Genomic DNA, 17,044 nt, shown 5'->3' with positions numbered 1-17,044 from the left:
GATCTCCACCATGCTGGTCCATCCATGCTCACATTCTGAAAGTAGTAAACCGCGCACAACTGAGGCCAGTTTCCCAGCAGTCTTGTCACCCAGCCCCCAGCACCCCAGGGGCAGGGGCTGCCCAGATGGCCCCATGAACTGTGGCTGCTTACTGGGTGGAGACGGAGTACAGCTCTGGCTGGAAGGTGCAGTTCTGGCCTGCCACAGTCACCCTCCTCACGTCATCAGCCTTGACGCCCAGGTTCGACCCAAAAATGGTGACGCGAATGCCCCCTGCCAGAGGGCCTGTCTGTGGCTGGATCTGTAACCAGCAGGGCCACTGAGCAAATCTCGAATTGGTGAGTGTTCACTGGGAGGGGCTGAGGGTGGGTGATTGTGGGACAGGGCTGTGGGGTGAGGTGGGTTCCTGGGGGCCGGGGACAAGCTGCGGAGCCAGTGGGGGTACACAGGGATGCAGGGGAGTAAATTGGGCTCACTGGGCACACGCAGTGAAGGGAACCTGGTGGGGGCAGGTGGGGCATGCGAGCAGGGCTATGGAGCAGGTGAGGGTTTGCTGGGCACACGGGTTTAAGTGGGCCGGTGGGAATTCACAGGGCATACAGGGGAGTTGGGGGGGCCCACGGGGGTTGCAGCACACATGGGTGCAGGTAAGGTATGTGAGGCAGGGTTGCGGAGCACGCTGCAGGGCAGAAGCTTGGCCAGGAGGCCCCCCCACCCCACACGGCACAGGCAGCTCACCCTAGCAATGACAGGCGGTGGGCACTCGGAGGTGGCGTTGTTGCACAGGGCCTGGTACACGCATTTGTTTTGTCCGCCGCACCACACACACCTGTAGGCGGGGTCAGCAGCCAGGCACAAGCTGCAGTCGCTGCGACCAAAGGAGCAATTGTACAGGGTCACTGGACAAGGAGAGAAGGGAGAGTCAGAGAACTACCTCAGCCCCACCCTTCCAGCCCGGTGAGGCCTTGCCCACACCACCCAAAGCCAAGCAGGCCGCACCTCTGAGTTTACTGTCGATATTCTTGTCGTAGGACTTGACGTACAGGTGCAGAGGCAGTGTCTCGTTGGTGTCATGGGACAGCTAATAGGGGCAGAGGTGCAGACACCCTGTGCTTACAGCCCACCCAATTGGGGAACCAGACTGGGGCAGCAGACAGGTCCCCAAGGGTGACGCTGTGTGACAGCAGGACAGAACGAGCACTGGGCAGAGGACCAGAAACACTAAGCCCACTCAGCTTAGCTCCAGAGCGGCTAAGGTCCCCTGCAGCGTGCTCCCCACCCCGCCAAGGGGGAGGTGTACCTTGGGGGTCCGGAAGGAAAAGCGACCTGGCTCCTGCACGCTCACCAACTCCTTGAACTTGAGCAGTTCACTGCCCACATACAGGGAGGTGCTCTGCGGAGGAGACACGGACTGGACACCTGCCCGGACCACTCCCCTCTGCCCACTTCAGCCTATGAGCCCCTGGGAACTTGGCCCCATCTGAACCCACCAAGGGCCCCATCCCCATCCCTGAGTGGCTCTGTCCTGAGGCGTGAGCACCCTTCCCTCTCTCTTCTGTCTCTAAGTGCCTGAATGCTCCTGCGGTGACTGCGCTGGGAACAGGCCAGACACCCCTGCTTCAGTCTCGAGGTAAGGTAATCCCACAGGGAGCTACTCTTACTCACCTTCACTGTGTCCAGGTTCTGGCCCTGAAAAGTCACATCTGTCTCATGATTCATGGGGATGACCAGGGGGCTGGGGTTCAGGAACTGGGGGCAGTTCTCCTCCTGGCAACAGGGAGGCGGATGAGCTCCAGCCGCAGAGGCTGACTGCCCAGCCCTGTGGCCCTGAGGCTCACCATGTGGGCCCGCACGATGCCTTCCTCAGGGTTGGGCGAGGCCTCCCGGCACTCGTGGTATTGCAGGTCCCACTGGCAGGTCCAGCGGTTGCTGGTGCAGGAGATACACCTGCAGGACAGGGCACGAAGGGTCCTAGGGCTAGGGGGCGGCACCGAGGAGGAGGTTGCAGGGCACTCGGGACATGGGTGGTATGAGGGGTTCCTGAGATAGGGCTGGGGCACAGGTGTGGGGCTCTCCGGGGGTGGCAGGGCAGGGGTACCCACGGCAGGTTCTCCACCAGGTGCATGGCTTCCCGACAGTCGTAGAAAGGGTAGAGATGGGAGGTGAGGAAGATGTTGTTTTGTTGAAGCAGCAGTTGGATGCTCACAGTTACGTGATCTGAGGGCGGCAGGGTAGTGGGGGGCTGGCATCAAAACAGGGTGCCCTAGACAATCCCTTGTGGGCGGCTGGCGCAGGGGTCAGAAGGCAAGACTTCTTGGTATTCCTCCTCTCTGGCCCTGGGGGACCCCACCATCACCTCCATCTCCCTGACACCCTGTATCCCTATCAGCTCTGCTCCCCATAGCCTATGGCCCACCATCAGCTCTGTCCCCCATCATCAGCTCTGCCCCCCATCCCCGTGTCCGCGCCATCAGCTCTGCCCCCGCTCAATAGCTCTCTATCCCCTGGACACCTCTGGCCTCCCGCCTGCCCTGCCTATCAGTTCTCAGTGTGTCAGGTGAGGCTCCTGTTTCTCCCTGGGGTTCTGGGCTGCCAGTCTCTCAATCTCTACGGGCATGGAGAGACCAGACTCCTGTGTGTCTGGGACCAAGACCTGCCAGGACTCTATCCACGTCACTGCAGGAGCTTACCACACATTTAGACCCTCCTGGGACAGGCATCTCAGGCCATAGGAGGGTACCACAGAGACAGTGTCCTGCCTGGTACCAGGTGGTGAGCAGACAGTGGAAGGTCAGTGCACGGGAGGGATCCCTGTGCAGGCCACCTGCCTCAGCCATTGGCACCCACTCGCATGGACTCCACGGGGTGAAGGAAAGAGGCCAAGTCCAGTGCAGGGCAGGAAGGACACTCACCTTGCCCTGGTGGGGTGCTGGGGATGATGCTGGGGGAGGTGCACCGGATAAAGTTGCCTTCCACATGGGCGGGGTGAGCAGGTGAGTCCCCAAAGAGGCAGAGCAGTTGATCGTCCCCTCTCAGGGTGGGTAGAGGATGGACTGTCAGCTGTACCTGGAGGAGGACCCGGTGCATGTCACTCCAACACCATTTAGGACAGACAAGACCTGGCTCTGTCGTGGTCACGGGACCAAAAAGGACACACCACGATCACAGGTCACCCGCCCTGTTAAGTGACTGGCTAGCAACTGGGGCAGGGTGGACTCCTTCTCCTGATCTGCCAGGCCCCCTTGGGTCACCTGAGACCCTCCCCGCCCCAGCGCACCTCCCCCTGGGCCCGTCGGCTCATGTTCTGTGGCTGAGCACTGGTGATGGTCACGCAGGAGTTCTCCCGGCTCCACAGCCAGTGGCCGGTCTCATTGGCCCTGGAGCACATAGCCTTCCTGGTGCACCTGTGCAGGGGAGGGGACAGCCTCAGCCTTGGTGTCCCTTGGGCACCGGGGCCAGGTCCGTGCGTGCTACCACTCACCGGCCCTCGACGACACACCAGCCACAGTAGGGGTCTTGTGAGTCGCGACACTGGGCGCACGTGAGGTAGCTGAGACACTCCTGCACGGGCAGCCGGAACACCTGGATGGGACATCAGAGGCTCCTTGCAGCTGCTGGTCAGAGCCCAGGGGGCCAGACTGGGGGTCCTGGCCCATCTTTGCCCACTCTGCAGAGTGCCTCCCCTCGACCAGCCATCCCCAGGGACACACATACCCATGACAGTACTGACCCAGAACCCTTCCTCGGACTGAGGCAGAGGTAAGCCAGGTGAACCCCAATTTCAGGGGGATAGAAAGAAGGGGCACCTGAGGTTCCCCCAGGGGAAGAGGCTGAGCCCTGCAGCCCCCAGCCCACCTTGTCCTGAGTCATTGCATACAGAGACGTTCGGTCTGGGGACAGAACCAGGTCCCGCTTGATCCTCCTGTTGATCTCCACCAAGAGGGAGCCGTACTCGGAGGTACCATCCGGGGTGAGATACACCTGGCACAGGGAGAACGTGAGGGCCTCGGGGCTCAGACAGGCTGCCTTCAGGAACCTTCCCCCGGCTTACCCAGCTCCAGCCTCACTTTCAGGATTCTGCCATCTGAGGTGCCCAGGAAAGCGATGATGTGTCCTTCCTCAGAGGTCACTGTGACTGCGGTCAGGTTCAGGCCACTCCTCTGTAGCACGGCCATGGCCTGGAGGCCTTCACGGCTGCCCAGTGGGTAGGGCAGGTGCTCTGAACCACAGGGAAAGCTCTCACTGGCGCCCTGCGGACCCGAACCCGTGGGAGGGTCAGAGCTGGGCACCCAGGCCCGCCCACGCCAGTCCAAATGCCCACATGCAGCTGGGGCCACAAAAGAGGGCTGTGGAGAAGCAGCCGCCCCATGGGGTGAGCTCTGGGAGAAGCAGGTACCCCAGGGGATGTATTCCCAGGAAAGCACCCACCCTATGGGGCGAGTCCTGAAGCAGCCGCCGCCCCAGGGGAGGTGGTCCCGTGCAGGTGGGCATGGACGCCATGCGGACCCCCCTAGACTCCAGCGTGTAGGCACCTACCGGTGCGTGGCCCCCACACTGGATCTCGCCCTGGAAGGCTTTGTAGAAGGTGCTACGACCGGCCTCCCGGGTGCCCGTGTAGCAGGCATTGCGGATGGCCTCCATCTTGGCGTGGATCTCGTCCAGTGGGAACAAGCAGAGGCCACTCTGGAGGCCTCCGCCCCCTCCGCCCCTGCTGTCCTTGCTGAAGACCGCATAGAGTGTCCGGCCTGGGTCCACGGAGGCCGCCAGGCAGGTGGCAAAGGCCTGGGCACCAGGCTCCTGGCACTCCAAGTCCATCTCCAGGTAGGAGTAGTAGAAGGGATCCTGTTTGCACATGCGGGCCAGCAGCGTGCGGTTCCGGGCCGGGTGCTTGTCTTGCTGGTTGAAAACAAAGAAAACATAGCGGCCATCCTCAAAGGCGGTCACAAACTGCTGCGTGTTGGTGGACAGGTACCCGGCCTTGTAGGTGGCATGGTCCGTGCAGGCCTCGAAGGCCTCCCTGCCCTCAACTCGGTCGAGCAGGCGGGTGCTGACGATGATGCCATTGTCGTGTGGCCCGTTGCCTTTGCCCACGAAGAGGACACGCTCGCCGCCAGGCACTGTGGCACTCACCAGTCCCACGGTGGCCACAGACTCGTCGTTGCTGGCCACGAAGGACTTCTCGCCGCTGCTGTCCTCGTAGAAGAGGCGTGTGGAGATGTTGCTGAGAGACCGAAGGGCACAGATGCCTTTGAAGAGGCTGCCGCATTCAACCACACGGCCCCCAGGTGGGTCCAGCAGCAGCAGCTGGTTCACGTTGTTGGTGGGCACGGCCTCGTGGCACTGGCTCTTCTCGATGGGCGGCGTGCACTTCTTGTTGTCCAGGGCCGGGCCTGTGACCTCCTGTTGCACCAGCTGCAGGTCAGAGGTCAGCTGGTAGAGGTTGTTCACTGCCCCCACATACACGCCGCCTGTCCCGTTGTCCACTACCAGGTGGTTCAGTTCTGTCTCACTGAGGAAGAACTCGAGCTTGCGTGTCCGCAGGCCTGCACCGGAGCCCGTCAGGCCCAGGACCACCAGGGTCCAGAGCCACAGCGCCATCCCCCGGGACCTGTGGGAGGAAAGGAGCATCAGAAGGTCCACCCTCCAAGAGCCAAGGGCCTCTCCAGACACAGGACAGGATGGAGAGACACTGAGCCCCCAAGAATCACTCCCCTTCAGGATGCCTCCTAATCACTTCCCAGAACCCCCTTCCCTGACACAAGCCAACAGTCTGGACGTGGGTGCAGGTGGGCCACACGGCAGAGAGGAAAGTGAAAGGGCAGCTCAGAGGGTGCTGGGGTCAGAGGAGGCCGAGCACAGGCTCCCAGTTCTAGCTATCCACCAGACCTCAGCATCCCCACTGGCCATGGCCACACAGGATGGGATGGGACCCATGGATGTTCTAGGGAGACCTATGCTGTGACTCACGCTCAGTCTTGTCTGCATGTGTGCCTATGTCTGGACGAGCGTTAAGTAGGGGGCCACTAAGGATGAGGCTGGGCCAGGAGGCCCCCCAACACTGTGGTTCTCCTCCCCAGCCTGGACATCCTCACCTGCCTTCCACTCTCCAGACAATGGTCTATCCCATCCTGGCTGGGACCTCCCCCCCTCCCTCCTCCATGCTGCCCCTCCTCCTTCAGGCTTCTCCCACAAAGGACAGGCTGGCCTGCTCCTGGGGACCCTGTGACTCTCCCCTCAACCTGTTCCCTTTCGTGCCCAGGCTTCCAGGAGCCTCCTGGTTGTCCTCCATGTCCTTCCTACATCCCTCTGTTCAGACTCTCCCAGCTTCCTCAAACTTGGAAAGTACCATCCCACATAGAACAAAGCAAAGAAGAGCGCAGAGCAGAGCACCCAACCAGGCTCTGTGCCTGCGGGCCCCCCTGTGGCCTCTGCTCAGGACAACAGTGCTTTGCTGCTGCTGCCGAGAGCAACCCCCAGCTGCCTTTGCACCCACCCTGTTGTGCAGGCTGGTTGGTGTCCAAGGTCACTGTGAGAACAGGACGACCCTCACCAAGATGGGGAAGACTAGATAAACCCTGAGCCCCAGGCTTCCCTCCTCCTGGGCCTCAGCTTCTGGAGGAGCATGGCGGGTCACACTGGAACCAAGAAGTCTGGAGCACTAGGCAGAGCAGCCTCCCTCCGCCACTCCAGAACAGGCAGGGTCTGGGGCCACAGGGCCTCCTGCACGTCCCTCCCCCCCTACCTCACGGGTGTCTGAGGCACAGGAGACCAGGCTGGGGCCCAGGGGCACTTCCCTGTGCTGGGTACTCCATGGCCAGGACAAAGTCCACTGTGGTGCCAGTGGGGGCTGGGCAACAGCCTAGAAGGCCCACACCTCTGAGCCACCAGCCCCAGCGCCCCCACAAGCCACACTCACCGGAGTCCTGCGTTACTTGGGGGGCAGAGCCTCCTCCCTGAGCCACCTCCTCACTGGGCCCCCTCTCTGAGGCTTCAGCTCTGGGCTCTGGCCGTGGTGAGCCGGAATGAATGGAATGTTCCCTGGGCCCAGGGAGGAAGCAGGAGGGCGGGGCTATGCGGGGGTGGGGCAGGCACTGGAACCAAGCTGCGGGGTGGACCAGACTGCTGGGCCTGGGGACAGAGGCAGGTACTGGATAGATCCTGAGAAGGCATGGGCCCCAGCCTTCCTCACCCAACACCACAACCAACTACGGGAGAGCCTTTCACCTCTAGGGAGTCCCCTATGCCTCCAGTGGCAGCTGTGTCCTCTACCTTCTCCAGTTCCCAGATCACTTAATACCAGGTGTGGTCAAGGAGGACCTGTCAGCTCCATTCAGGATCCTCCTTCCAACAGCTGCCCTGAGGCTCCAGTGGGGAGAGCTGGGGCCCACAGGCTCACCCCTACTTCCTGGACAAAGGCCTAAGGTGACTTGGAAGGCAAGCCTGAGCAGAGGGTGACCCACCTGACCCAGCTTGGGGATCACACCTAGGTGGGAAGGCCAGGCACAGATGGGGGTGTGCGTGAGTATTTCCTGGCACCAATGGAACGGGCAATGAGCCAGCAGTTCCTGTTTTGAAAATGGCCTGGGATCCCTGCTCATTACCGCAGGGAGTGGGGATTTCCTTAGACCATCAGACAGCCGCCTTCCTGGCCGGAAGTCATTTCCAAGAGGCTGCATGAACCCCAGCTACTGTGGGCCCGGAAAGTGTCTGGACAGCCCCCTTCCTGGACTCCAGCATGAGGAGGCCGAGGAGACCACATGAGAGGTCTGGGGGCCTCTCCCCCACCTGCTGTTAGATGCTGGTAGGCTGGCTGACTGACTCTCAGTGACCCAGTGAACAGAAGGAAACTGGTCTGATCCTGCACCACCTTGACAGTGTGTAGTCACGGTATCAATCCCTTGCTGGGGGTGTGTGTGTGTGCGTGTTCCTTCCTCTTTCCCGGACACTCCATATTCCCAGTATGAGGTCTTCTTCCAGATGAAGAACGGGCCCTCCTGACACATGCTCAAAGTTCCCCACACGTCTCTGAGGAACCCCTCGCTGCACGTCTTACAGGCAGCCCATTTCTTCTCTGGGAGCACATGCAATAGTCCAGTATCCAGCATAGTTCAAGGTATCTGCTCTTCACCAGTCTTCCTTACTTGCTGTCCAACTTTCAGATGTGTAGGAAGCAACTAAAAACACCACGGCTGGGGTCAGGCAATGGAAAACACCACGGCTGGGGTCAGTCAACCAGAAACACCACGGCTGGGGTGAGGCAACTGGAAAACACCATGGTTGGGGTCAGGCAACCAGAAACACCATGGCTGGGGTGAGGCAACCAGAAACACCACGGCTGGGGTTAGGCAACCAGAAACACCGTGGCTGGGGTCAGGTGCACATGAATCTTTTTTTTTTTTTTTCTTTTTTAGAGCAAAACATGCGGTCACTCCCATTCATTGTGTTTTATAAAATTACCATTAAACTCCACCCACCATCCCGGCCTACAGATCCCTGGATCTCTCTCTGCCCCATTTCCTTTCCCTCTTCCCCGTGCACTTCAGTCTTTGAACGGACATCTTCACTCCCTGGCACTTTAAGGAGGTCCTTCTCCGCGGATCTGCCCAATGCAACACCTCTTCTGATTTGCTGACTGCTGCTATTGTGTTGGTTTTTTTTTCCATAGGTTTTGACTATAGATCCAAGTAAAATCATTGACAATGTCAATCGTTTTCCACGCATCATGAAGTTGTCAATTGGTCCAGGTGTGGTGATTTTTGCCTTCTTGATGTTGAAATTAGTATTGAAGGCTGTTTATTGTCTTTTATCTTCTCCAGAGAAAGCTGAAAAACTTCTTCCCTTTGAGCAGCTAGATTATCTGCATAAAGCAGTCTGTTGGTCTTTTCTGGGATCCTGAGCCCTCGTTCTTCTTCATCTAGTCTGGCTTCTGGGATTATATGCTCACCATAAAGTCTGAACCAAACCCAAATCTCAGACTAATTGCTGTCGGGTAGGAATTGGGCCAGAGCAGGCTCTGATGCTGCATAAATTGCACAGACATGAAGCTTTGCCTCCCTTATTTTGGGGATGTTGCTAGGAGAGACTATTCTTTGGAAAGGGACATCATGCTTGGAAAGGTGGAAAGTCAACGAAAGAGGGCAAGACCCCCACAAGATGGATGGACAGTGACTGCAACAGTGGGCTTGTGTCCGAGATTGATGATAGCACAGGACAGGACAGGGTGCAGATCTGCTGGGCAGGGTCACCATGAGCTAGCTGTACTCGAACGAGACGGCACCCAACAATGACAAGCTATGTAGAAGGAGATTGCCCATCTTTCCCCTGCAGAATTGTAGGTGGATTCAAACCACCCACCTCAGGATCAGCAGTTAGGCTTCTGGCCACCAGAACTCTTACGGATGGAACAGGGATGGAGAAAGCCATGCTGCACACCTCTCCTGACTAAACCAGGCAGTGTCCCTCAGCGCCAGCAGAAGAACAAACCCTAGAGGTGTGATGGTCACGTGCTAAGCTGCAAGCAGGCACCTGGACCCCACCAGGGCTCTGTGAGAGGCCCGGGGACCGGACAGAGGGCGTGTGGATCTGTGATCGAGCCACAGGGTCCCCAAGAATGAGAACTGATGATGACAGCAACCCAAAATGACTGCTGCAGCACCACCATGCCACCCTGGCCTTGCCACGGCCCATGGGGACCACACATCAGGCCTGAGAGTGGGCTCTGCACAGCCATACCCCACAGGCACTGTTCCCCCAGCTGAGTCTGCCCTGGGCTACAATGACACTGGCAGCTGCACCTTGGAACCCCACAGTCATGGGGGAGGGACAGAGAAGAAGGTGTGTGGTCAGCACTCAGCCAGATTAGAGCCTGAAGTGACCACAGGGGGACTGGAAGCATCCCTCCCACCAGACCACAGTTCTCACTCACCGAGGCTCCTGAGCCCAGTTCAGAATTGGCTTTAAGCTGGCATCCTAGGAGGCAAAGGAGAAATGTGTCAAGTGGGTGGGGTGCTTGTTGAGCCCTCCCAGCCTCCTCTTTGGGGAGTAGAGGTGGGGGCACAACCCCAGCTGGCCCTCTCCCATCCTGGAAAGGGGGCCTGGTTCCTCCATTCCCCCTTCAGACAGTGGTGAAGGTCCTCTGTTCTGGGCTCTGACCACTCTTGGGCTGGGCTGGGGACAGGACAGCATCTGTTAACTCTGGCTTTTGGGACTGATGGCATTTTTAAACCAAGGGCAAATGCTACTTCAATTCAAATAAAACAAAATTATTCCTGAAAAATGTTTACGTTCCAGGACCATGACAAATCCACTTACTAGCTGTGTGACCTCAGGTAGTTTTACTCAAGTTCTCTGTGCCTCCTCTCATCTGTGAAACAGTAAAAGTGAGCTTTCCCCTGGGGTTTCAGGGAGGATTCAATGAATTCATTCAGGAAAACCCTTCAAAGCCTTGCTACATTGTAGTTCTGTTAATGCTTGCTATTGTATCTGATAAACACTGATGCCCTGCAGAGAAGCCCTGGGGTAAACCCTATTCTCAGGGTGCAGGCCACTTCACCAAGGGCAGGTGGGGCAAGCCCTAAGGCATCTCAACTCCAGTCTATCTGCACAGATGTGCAGGGCCCCCAGGTGGGGCACCTTGTGCTAAAACTTAGGCTGCTAACCCAAAGGTGGGCAGTTCACAATTGCCAGCTTCTCTTCAGGTAAAATATGAGCTCTTTTTGTCCCGTTTAGATTAATGGCCTAGAAACCGAAAGGAGGGTGGGTGGCTGAGAGCTGGAAGTGACCAGCAGGCTGGAGTCTGGGACTGCCCATGGCTCTGCAGAATGAAGCCAGGTGAACTGTCCCATAGAGCCCGTGCCCTGGGCCTACTTCCTGTCACAGGACTCAGAATACATGTGAGGGCACACAAGACATGAAGGTGTGCCACCTCCCCCTCCCCCCGGGGGGGGGTCGCATACAGTGGGGGAAGGTGCCGGAAAAGCAACACACTCTTTAAAAAATGTCAAAGAATACATTCCTGTGTTGTTTGTTAAGTGCTGTCACTCAAGAACAGATGTGAAGCCTGTCCTATGCCAACCTCACAATGCCACTGCCATAGTCACTGTGCCAGGCCATCCTGTGGAAGGGCTTGTTCTTGCTCACCCTCTCCCTTCCCAAGCATGCGTCTAAAGTATGTGGGACCAAGCTTCATCCGCCTTGTCTCCAAGGAGCCCCTGACTGGTAAGCCGGCTGCCCCCCTGCCTCCTGGAGCCCCCCCAGCCCACTGCTGCTCACTCCCCTGAAGGCTTGCCCTGACCATTTGCTGGGGACAAGTGAACGCCCAACGCCTTCTCCACCAGTGTCTTTGCCGCCCCTGTGAAGCACTGCCTGCCCCCTGGACAAGCCCTGGCCCTGGACAAGAGGTGGACATGAGCAGAGCCACCCAGAAGCACAAAGCCAGCACCTAGTTGCCTGACTGCATCCCAGGTCTGACCTGAGAGCGAGGGGTTAACTTGTTGAGGGGCTCTCCCAGGGGGTGTAGGGCCTCAGGAGAGTGATAGGAGGCTTCTTTTCTCCAAGGCACAGGGGAGCCCAAAGCCTCCTCTCCTCAATAGCTGCCCAGGCTGGGGCTCTCCTGACCACCTCAAGTCCATCATCTAGGTCTGCTGTTTTCTCAGAAAAAGGGCTCTGCCCTCCGCCCTAGGGGCTGAGTTGGTCACATCTGGTCCCCTCAGACAATGGCCTGAGGCCACACTGACCTCCCACAGCCTGGGGGTGTGTGTGCAGGAGCCTCCCGAGTTCCAATCCCCAGCTCTGTCAAAGTTCACTTGGGTTCCAAGAGCAGGTTATAGAACCCACCTGTGCAAGAGAGATAAACCCAGCATTCCCTCAGGTGTGAACTAGGACGCCACACAAGCATGACCACAGGGAGGTAGCCCCATCTTTTCAGAGAAAGCCAGAGCACCGGTGTGCAGGTTGTCAGTGCCAGACCTCCCACACTTGAACTACGCCCTGGGGCACCACCTCCCATCCAGGCTCCTCCCCAGGTGATCAGTAGATCACAATGCTCTGCCCCCCCAACAAGTGTCTCTACTCAGAAGGCAGTCCCCAGTGTTGCCTGGGCTGTGTCAGCCCCCAGGGGAAGCCGGGGGAGGGGGCGGAGGACGGGGCGGGATCTCCCCAGTCTGTTTTCCAGCGAACAATAGAGTGCAGGCGGGCCCCTGTGAGGCGGACACAGAGGAGCAAGGGGCCAGAGCCCGGGCACTGCCTCGGGGAAAAGGACGGGCTGGACCAAGGCACAGGCCCCGTGGGTGCGGGTGAGGGACCCCCTGACAGCCGGAGGGATCCCCAAGGACGCGCAGCGAGGCGGCTGCTCAGCCGGTGACCGGCGACGTCCCCTCCCCCGCCCTGCAGCTGGCAATGGGGGGCGGGGCCTCCGTTCTCGCGACGAAAATGCAAATGTGCAATTAGCCGGGAGCGTTAAACAAATCAGAGCGAACAAAACAAGCGTCGGCGCGGGCAAATCCAAGCCTCTGCTGTTTTCAAAACAAGCGCGGAGGGAGGGAGGCGGCGGGCAGGGGCTCCAGGCCTCGGGCAGGGGCTCCAGGCGGAGCATGCGCTCTCCCCGCCCCACAGGCAGCGGTCCAAGCGTAGCGTGGCTACCCTGGGCAGAACTAGGTGGCCGGTCCGCGGGCGCCGGGTCAAAGTCCAGCTCCGGCAGGCGGGGTCGGCCCAGCCTACCTCCCCAGGGCGCAAGGGCGGGCTCCGAGGCCTCGGTCCGCGCTGGCAGTGACCAAGGAGCAGCGGGGACGCAGGCCCTGGGGGCCGGGGCGCCAGGACCGCTGGGGAGCCCGGGCCGCCGCCCCCCGCGTGCCTGCAGCCTGAGCTCAGCCGGCACCGCCCGGCCCGCGCCCTGCCGGACCCCTCCCGGTGACTCACTGCACCCCACAGGCAGGGCGCGCCCCAATTCCTGGGCCCCGGCACCTCACTTCCCCTGAAAAGATTCCCAGCCGCCGCGCCGGCCGGCCCTTCGGAGCGCTCACCTGGGCGCGCAGCTCACCTGGCCAGATGCTCGCCGCCGGGCCGTCCCTGCCCGGGTGCGCCGTCCCGGGAGCTCCCACCTACCCAGCCGCTCTCCACCGGGCAGCTGCCGCGGGACAGCTCACCTACCGATGTCTGCTTCCCGTCCGGCTCGGCTCAGGGGCGGGGCGGGGCCCTGGGGACAGACTGACGTCGCTGGTCTGCCCGCCTGCGTCAGTCCTTCAGTGACACCTGCGCCCTGTAGCCGGTCTCAGACCGCACCTCCCTCCTCCGCTGGCCAGTGTGGACCGAGCGCCCACCTCAGCCTGTTCCCAGGCGCCAGGTGGCCTCTCCCGCCCGCTAGGCTCCCGCCCTACCTGAGTGTTCCTGCTTGAGAAGCAGCCCTGGCTGATTGGCTGTGATCTGGTCACAAAACTTGGACCCAGGGCCAGGGGACTCCCCAGAGAAGCCCCAGCTCTTCAGCCAGTTGCCCACCCTCTGCAGCTCGGTCCCTGACTGCTGGCTTCAGTGAGCTCCTGGCCTGTGACCATCCAGGCACCCTCCACACTCCCACCAGAGCCACCTAGCCCTGGGCTCACCTTAGCCCCCTCCATCTTCAGCCGCAGATGTCCAGCAGTCTGCTCAGGGGCCTGTCATCCTGGCCTCACAGAGGGCGGGCCCGAGAGGCCAGTGTTCCCTCCACATTCCCCATTCCAATCCCCTGCTGGCTTCCCCGCACAATGGCTCAGCACCCCTCTGGCCCTCCCAGTCCTCCAGAGTCCACAACTCAGTGACCCCCACCAATTCTCCAAGCTTGATGAGGCTTACTAAGCCTCACGTGTGTCCAGGTCCCTGCACACCGTGTCAGAGGTGCAGGCATTCTACCCAGAACACAGTCACTGAAGGTCAGGGCCAGACTGGGGGTGAGAAGCCTGGAGGGGGCACCACAGGACATCGGGTGCTCAAGGGACAAAGTCAGCTCAACAGGGGGCTACTGTCCCCCCACAGCTCATCACTGAGCAGATGCTGAGAGGTCAGCAGTGGGCAGCTGGAATGGAAACCTCAGGCCCCTTCTAGTACCTGTCCAGTCTACAAACTGCTGCACTCACCCCCTCACTTCCCCCAGACCACCCAGGCTCACCCAAGAGATGCCTGACCACTGCTGGCCAGGGTAGCCTGAGGCCCTTGCCCATGTGTGGAGAGGGAAAAAAAGCCCAGTGGTGCAGTGGGTTAAAACACAAAGCTCACTGGGTCAACTCTGAACCTTGGTTAAAGCTCAGCACGGGAGTTAGGGGACAGTCCCTCTCCAGAGGTCTGCAGCCTGAGACTCCGTGGGTGTTCCCATCTCACAGGGCAGGCTACTCCTCGAGGGTCCAAGATGGAATCAATGCCATGGCATGGCCTAGTTTGGACTTTGTGCAGAAGAAGGTGGACAGAAGTGGATGGTGAATCTGCTTGAGTGAGGACTGAGCAGGCCTGTAATCTGCCCATCAGACTCTTCCCCCATGAACCCCACAATTAGCCACCTACCAGCCAGCCCTAGCTCACACATATGACCACACACTTCTGGAAGCTCCCACAGGCAAAGAGCTGGGACACTTCAGGCCCAGGCCAGCAGGGCCCCAGAACTGGTCAGCCCACCAGGCCCTGAGACCTAGTCAGGCCCAGGGATGTGGGAGCTTCTGCTTCTAAAGGAGGAAGAGACTGAAATTCTCCAACAGGAAATACCCAGATTCCTGAGGCCTGGCTGGACAGGCAGCCACCAAGTCCTGTCCTCACTCTTGCCAGGAGGGGCCTGCTGGGTGGTACTGGGCCTGGGCTGGGTCAGCAGCTGCTCCCAACCAAAGTCACATCCCAGAGCCTCTCCATGAGGACAGGACCTGGCTGGCTCCACAGCAGGGAAGCTGCTGGGCTTTAGAAGTGCTGCCTGGCTCCAGGTTCCCAAAATCCCTCCCAGACAAGGCACTGGGCCCTAAGATACTGCTGGCTGCCTATGGAGACCACTCCCTGCCGTACCAAAGTAGGAACCCCAACAGTGATCAAGGAGAGCCAGCTGGACCAGCCTGGCTGGATCCTGGCCATGGCATCACTATGGGGACCTGCAGGTGTCCTCTGAACAGTGGCCACCATCCCTCAGGCCCTGGCTGCTGTCACAGGCTGAGAAGCACAGGGTGGTGTGAAGGCCACAACAGGGGTACTTGGCGAAGGGAGGCCACCAGCTGGTGGTTCCCAGCCTGTCGGCTTCAAGTGCTCAGACTGGTGGTACTGGGGGTGGGGGGTGGGGGTAGCTTGATAAGGATGTGAAACTGTGGAGAGGAAATGGTGGCGGAACCCCATGACAGAGGAGAGAGGGAAGTGTCCCTGCCCCCTGTGCCCCCCACCCCCAGCACTCTCACCCCATAGGAAAATTACAGGTCAAGGCCCTGATTCCCAGCCAAGCCTGTCATTTGAAACCTAAAGACAATTAGTCAGAGGCTAGGCCACCCCAAACACAAATAGCTCCAGGCAGCTGGGAAGGGCTGGGCAGCTCCTCCATCAAACCCTGGACCCTTCTCCCCAGCTAAGCTGTGCCCATCTCACAGAAAGAGTGGCTCCCTCCTCCTGGCCCAGGTCCAAGTCCTAGCTCTCCCCTCAAGACTCCTGCCTAAGCCCAGGAGGGGCCCCCATGCCCAGGCAGGATCTGACTACAGCAGGAGAAACTGAAGCCTAATGTGGTATGAACTGTTTGTTATCAGGAAGACCAGTCTTGGTGGCCAGACCCTGGCACCTCAATGAAATTTACTCAACGCAGGGCCTCATTACAGATCTCAGTACTCATTAGATGGGGTCAAAGCCAGTGACACTCCCAGAACGGCCAGAGATGAAGTCCTGGTGGGGTGCACGTGCCATATGGACCCCCCAGGCTGCCAGCCCACCCCACATGCCCAATCCAATTTCTTCTGCTCCACTCAGCCTGGGCCTCAGCCAGGGTCCTAGGGTGGCCAGCTGCCAGCCAGTGCCCCTCAACCCCCCTGCCCTGGCCGTCAGGCAGGCCAGCACTGGGCCTATGTGTGCACCAGGGCAGCTGATACACTCACCCTAACTCTAACTCCTGACCATCTTGGGAAGGCCTGCCCAGCAGACATGGCCACAGGCCTCCCACCCCCCAGGATGCCCCTCCCTGAGAGCAGAGCAGCGATCGGCCCCGCCCCGCCCCCACCTGTCGCAGCAGCCAGGGGTGAGCTGCCCAGACTTGCCGGTTCTCCCTCCAGGGCCTCTCACCCACGGCCCGGAAGTGCATCCCTCTCCCACGCCACAGCCTCCCTGGCAGGCTGGACATGGCTGGATAATCCAAAATAATTCCTCTTGGCAAGCAGCCGACAAGGGAGGCGGGGGAGCTCAAATTCCAAACCCTTGTTTTTCTCAGTAACTTCCCTAAGCTCTGGGGTAAATAACCCACGGCCCAACCTGGGGGTGGGACAGGCTCAGTAGTCTTGGAGAATCATGATCGCGATGAGGTACCACAAAGTGGGGAACAAATCCTGCCCAGTTCCTTGTCCGTGGGCGGGCCTCCCAGGTGGGTCTCCCTCCACGCTTCGGGTGAGGCTGGGAGTCCCCACCTAGGACAGCACCTCTCCTTCTTCCTCTTTTTAAAGCGAGAGGTAAAAGTTAGACCCGAAGGGGGTTCCCCCGGCAAAGCGGGTCTAGTGGGTCCCCCCAGGCTCCAAAACGTGGGCTTTCGTTCCCACCCTCACTCAGCCCTGAGCTGTATGCAGTTCCTCCTTCCATCTCCAAGGAGCTGGGGTCAGAGGTTGGCAGGAAATACTGGGCTCCAGAGCTCAGAGACCCGCATGTGAAGGCAGGACGCCCAAATATCCAAATAGGCCGTGCTCAGAAGAGGGAGAAATGGCCATCAGGAAGGGCTTCCTGCTGGAGGAGACATTCGCAAGTGCAGGGCTAGCAGAAAATCGGGGGTCCACTGGCCAGACGCGTTGCCCATACCGCTAATACCCCGCCTCCTGTGGCACCAAGTCCCAGTCCCGAGGCCCTACGCCCCGTCGGCCCGGTT

The 17,044-nt window shown here is 59.9% G+C and overlaps 1 protein-coding gene across 1 annotated transcript in view; it reads right to left on the bottom strand.

Annotated features, from left to right (window-relative positions):
• PLXNB2 (plexin B2) overlaps window positions 1-5,598 on the bottom strand; it is a 13,119-nt gene extending 7,521 nt beyond the window's left edge. Inside the window, exons 1-13 of the mRNA XM_006888017.1 lie at window positions 4,537-5,598; window positions 4,068-4,250; window positions 3,856-3,981; window positions 3,482-3,582; window positions 3,278-3,404; window positions 2,913-3,066; window positions 2,103-2,217; window positions 1,839-1,947; window positions 1,666-1,767; window positions 1,301-1,393; window positions 1,000-1,081; window positions 739-899; window positions 153-301 (exon numbers count right to left, since the gene is read on the bottom strand). Coding sequence (XP_006888079.1) covers window positions 153-301; window positions 739-899; window positions 1,000-1,081; window positions 1,301-1,393; window positions 1,666-1,767; window positions 1,839-1,947; window positions 2,103-2,217; window positions 2,913-3,066; window positions 3,278-3,404; window positions 3,482-3,582; window positions 3,856-3,981; window positions 4,068-4,250; window positions 4,537-5,598 — 2,564 coding nt within the window. The remainder of the gene's footprint in view (window positions 1-152; window positions 302-738; window positions 900-999; window positions 1,082-1,300; window positions 1,394-1,665; window positions 1,768-1,838; window positions 1,948-2,102; window positions 2,218-2,912; window positions 3,067-3,277; window positions 3,405-3,481; window positions 3,583-3,855; window positions 3,982-4,067; window positions 4,251-4,536) is intronic.
• Between the last annotated feature and the right edge of the window lie 11,446 nt (window positions 5,599-17,044).

This window comes from Elephantulus edwardii, unplaced genomic scaffold (genome assembly GCF_000299155.1).
Source record: "Elephantulus edwardii isolate Elephantulus edwardi_28Jun2011 unplaced genomic scaffold, EleEdw1.0 scaffold00064, whole genome shotgun sequence".
Classification (NCBI taxonomy): domain Eukaryota; kingdom Metazoa; phylum Chordata; class Mammalia; order Macroscelidea; family Macroscelididae; genus Elephantulus; species Elephantulus edwardii.
The sequence above is the reverse complement of the archived record's forward strand: the minus strand, read 5'-3'. Positions and strand labels throughout refer to the sequence as shown.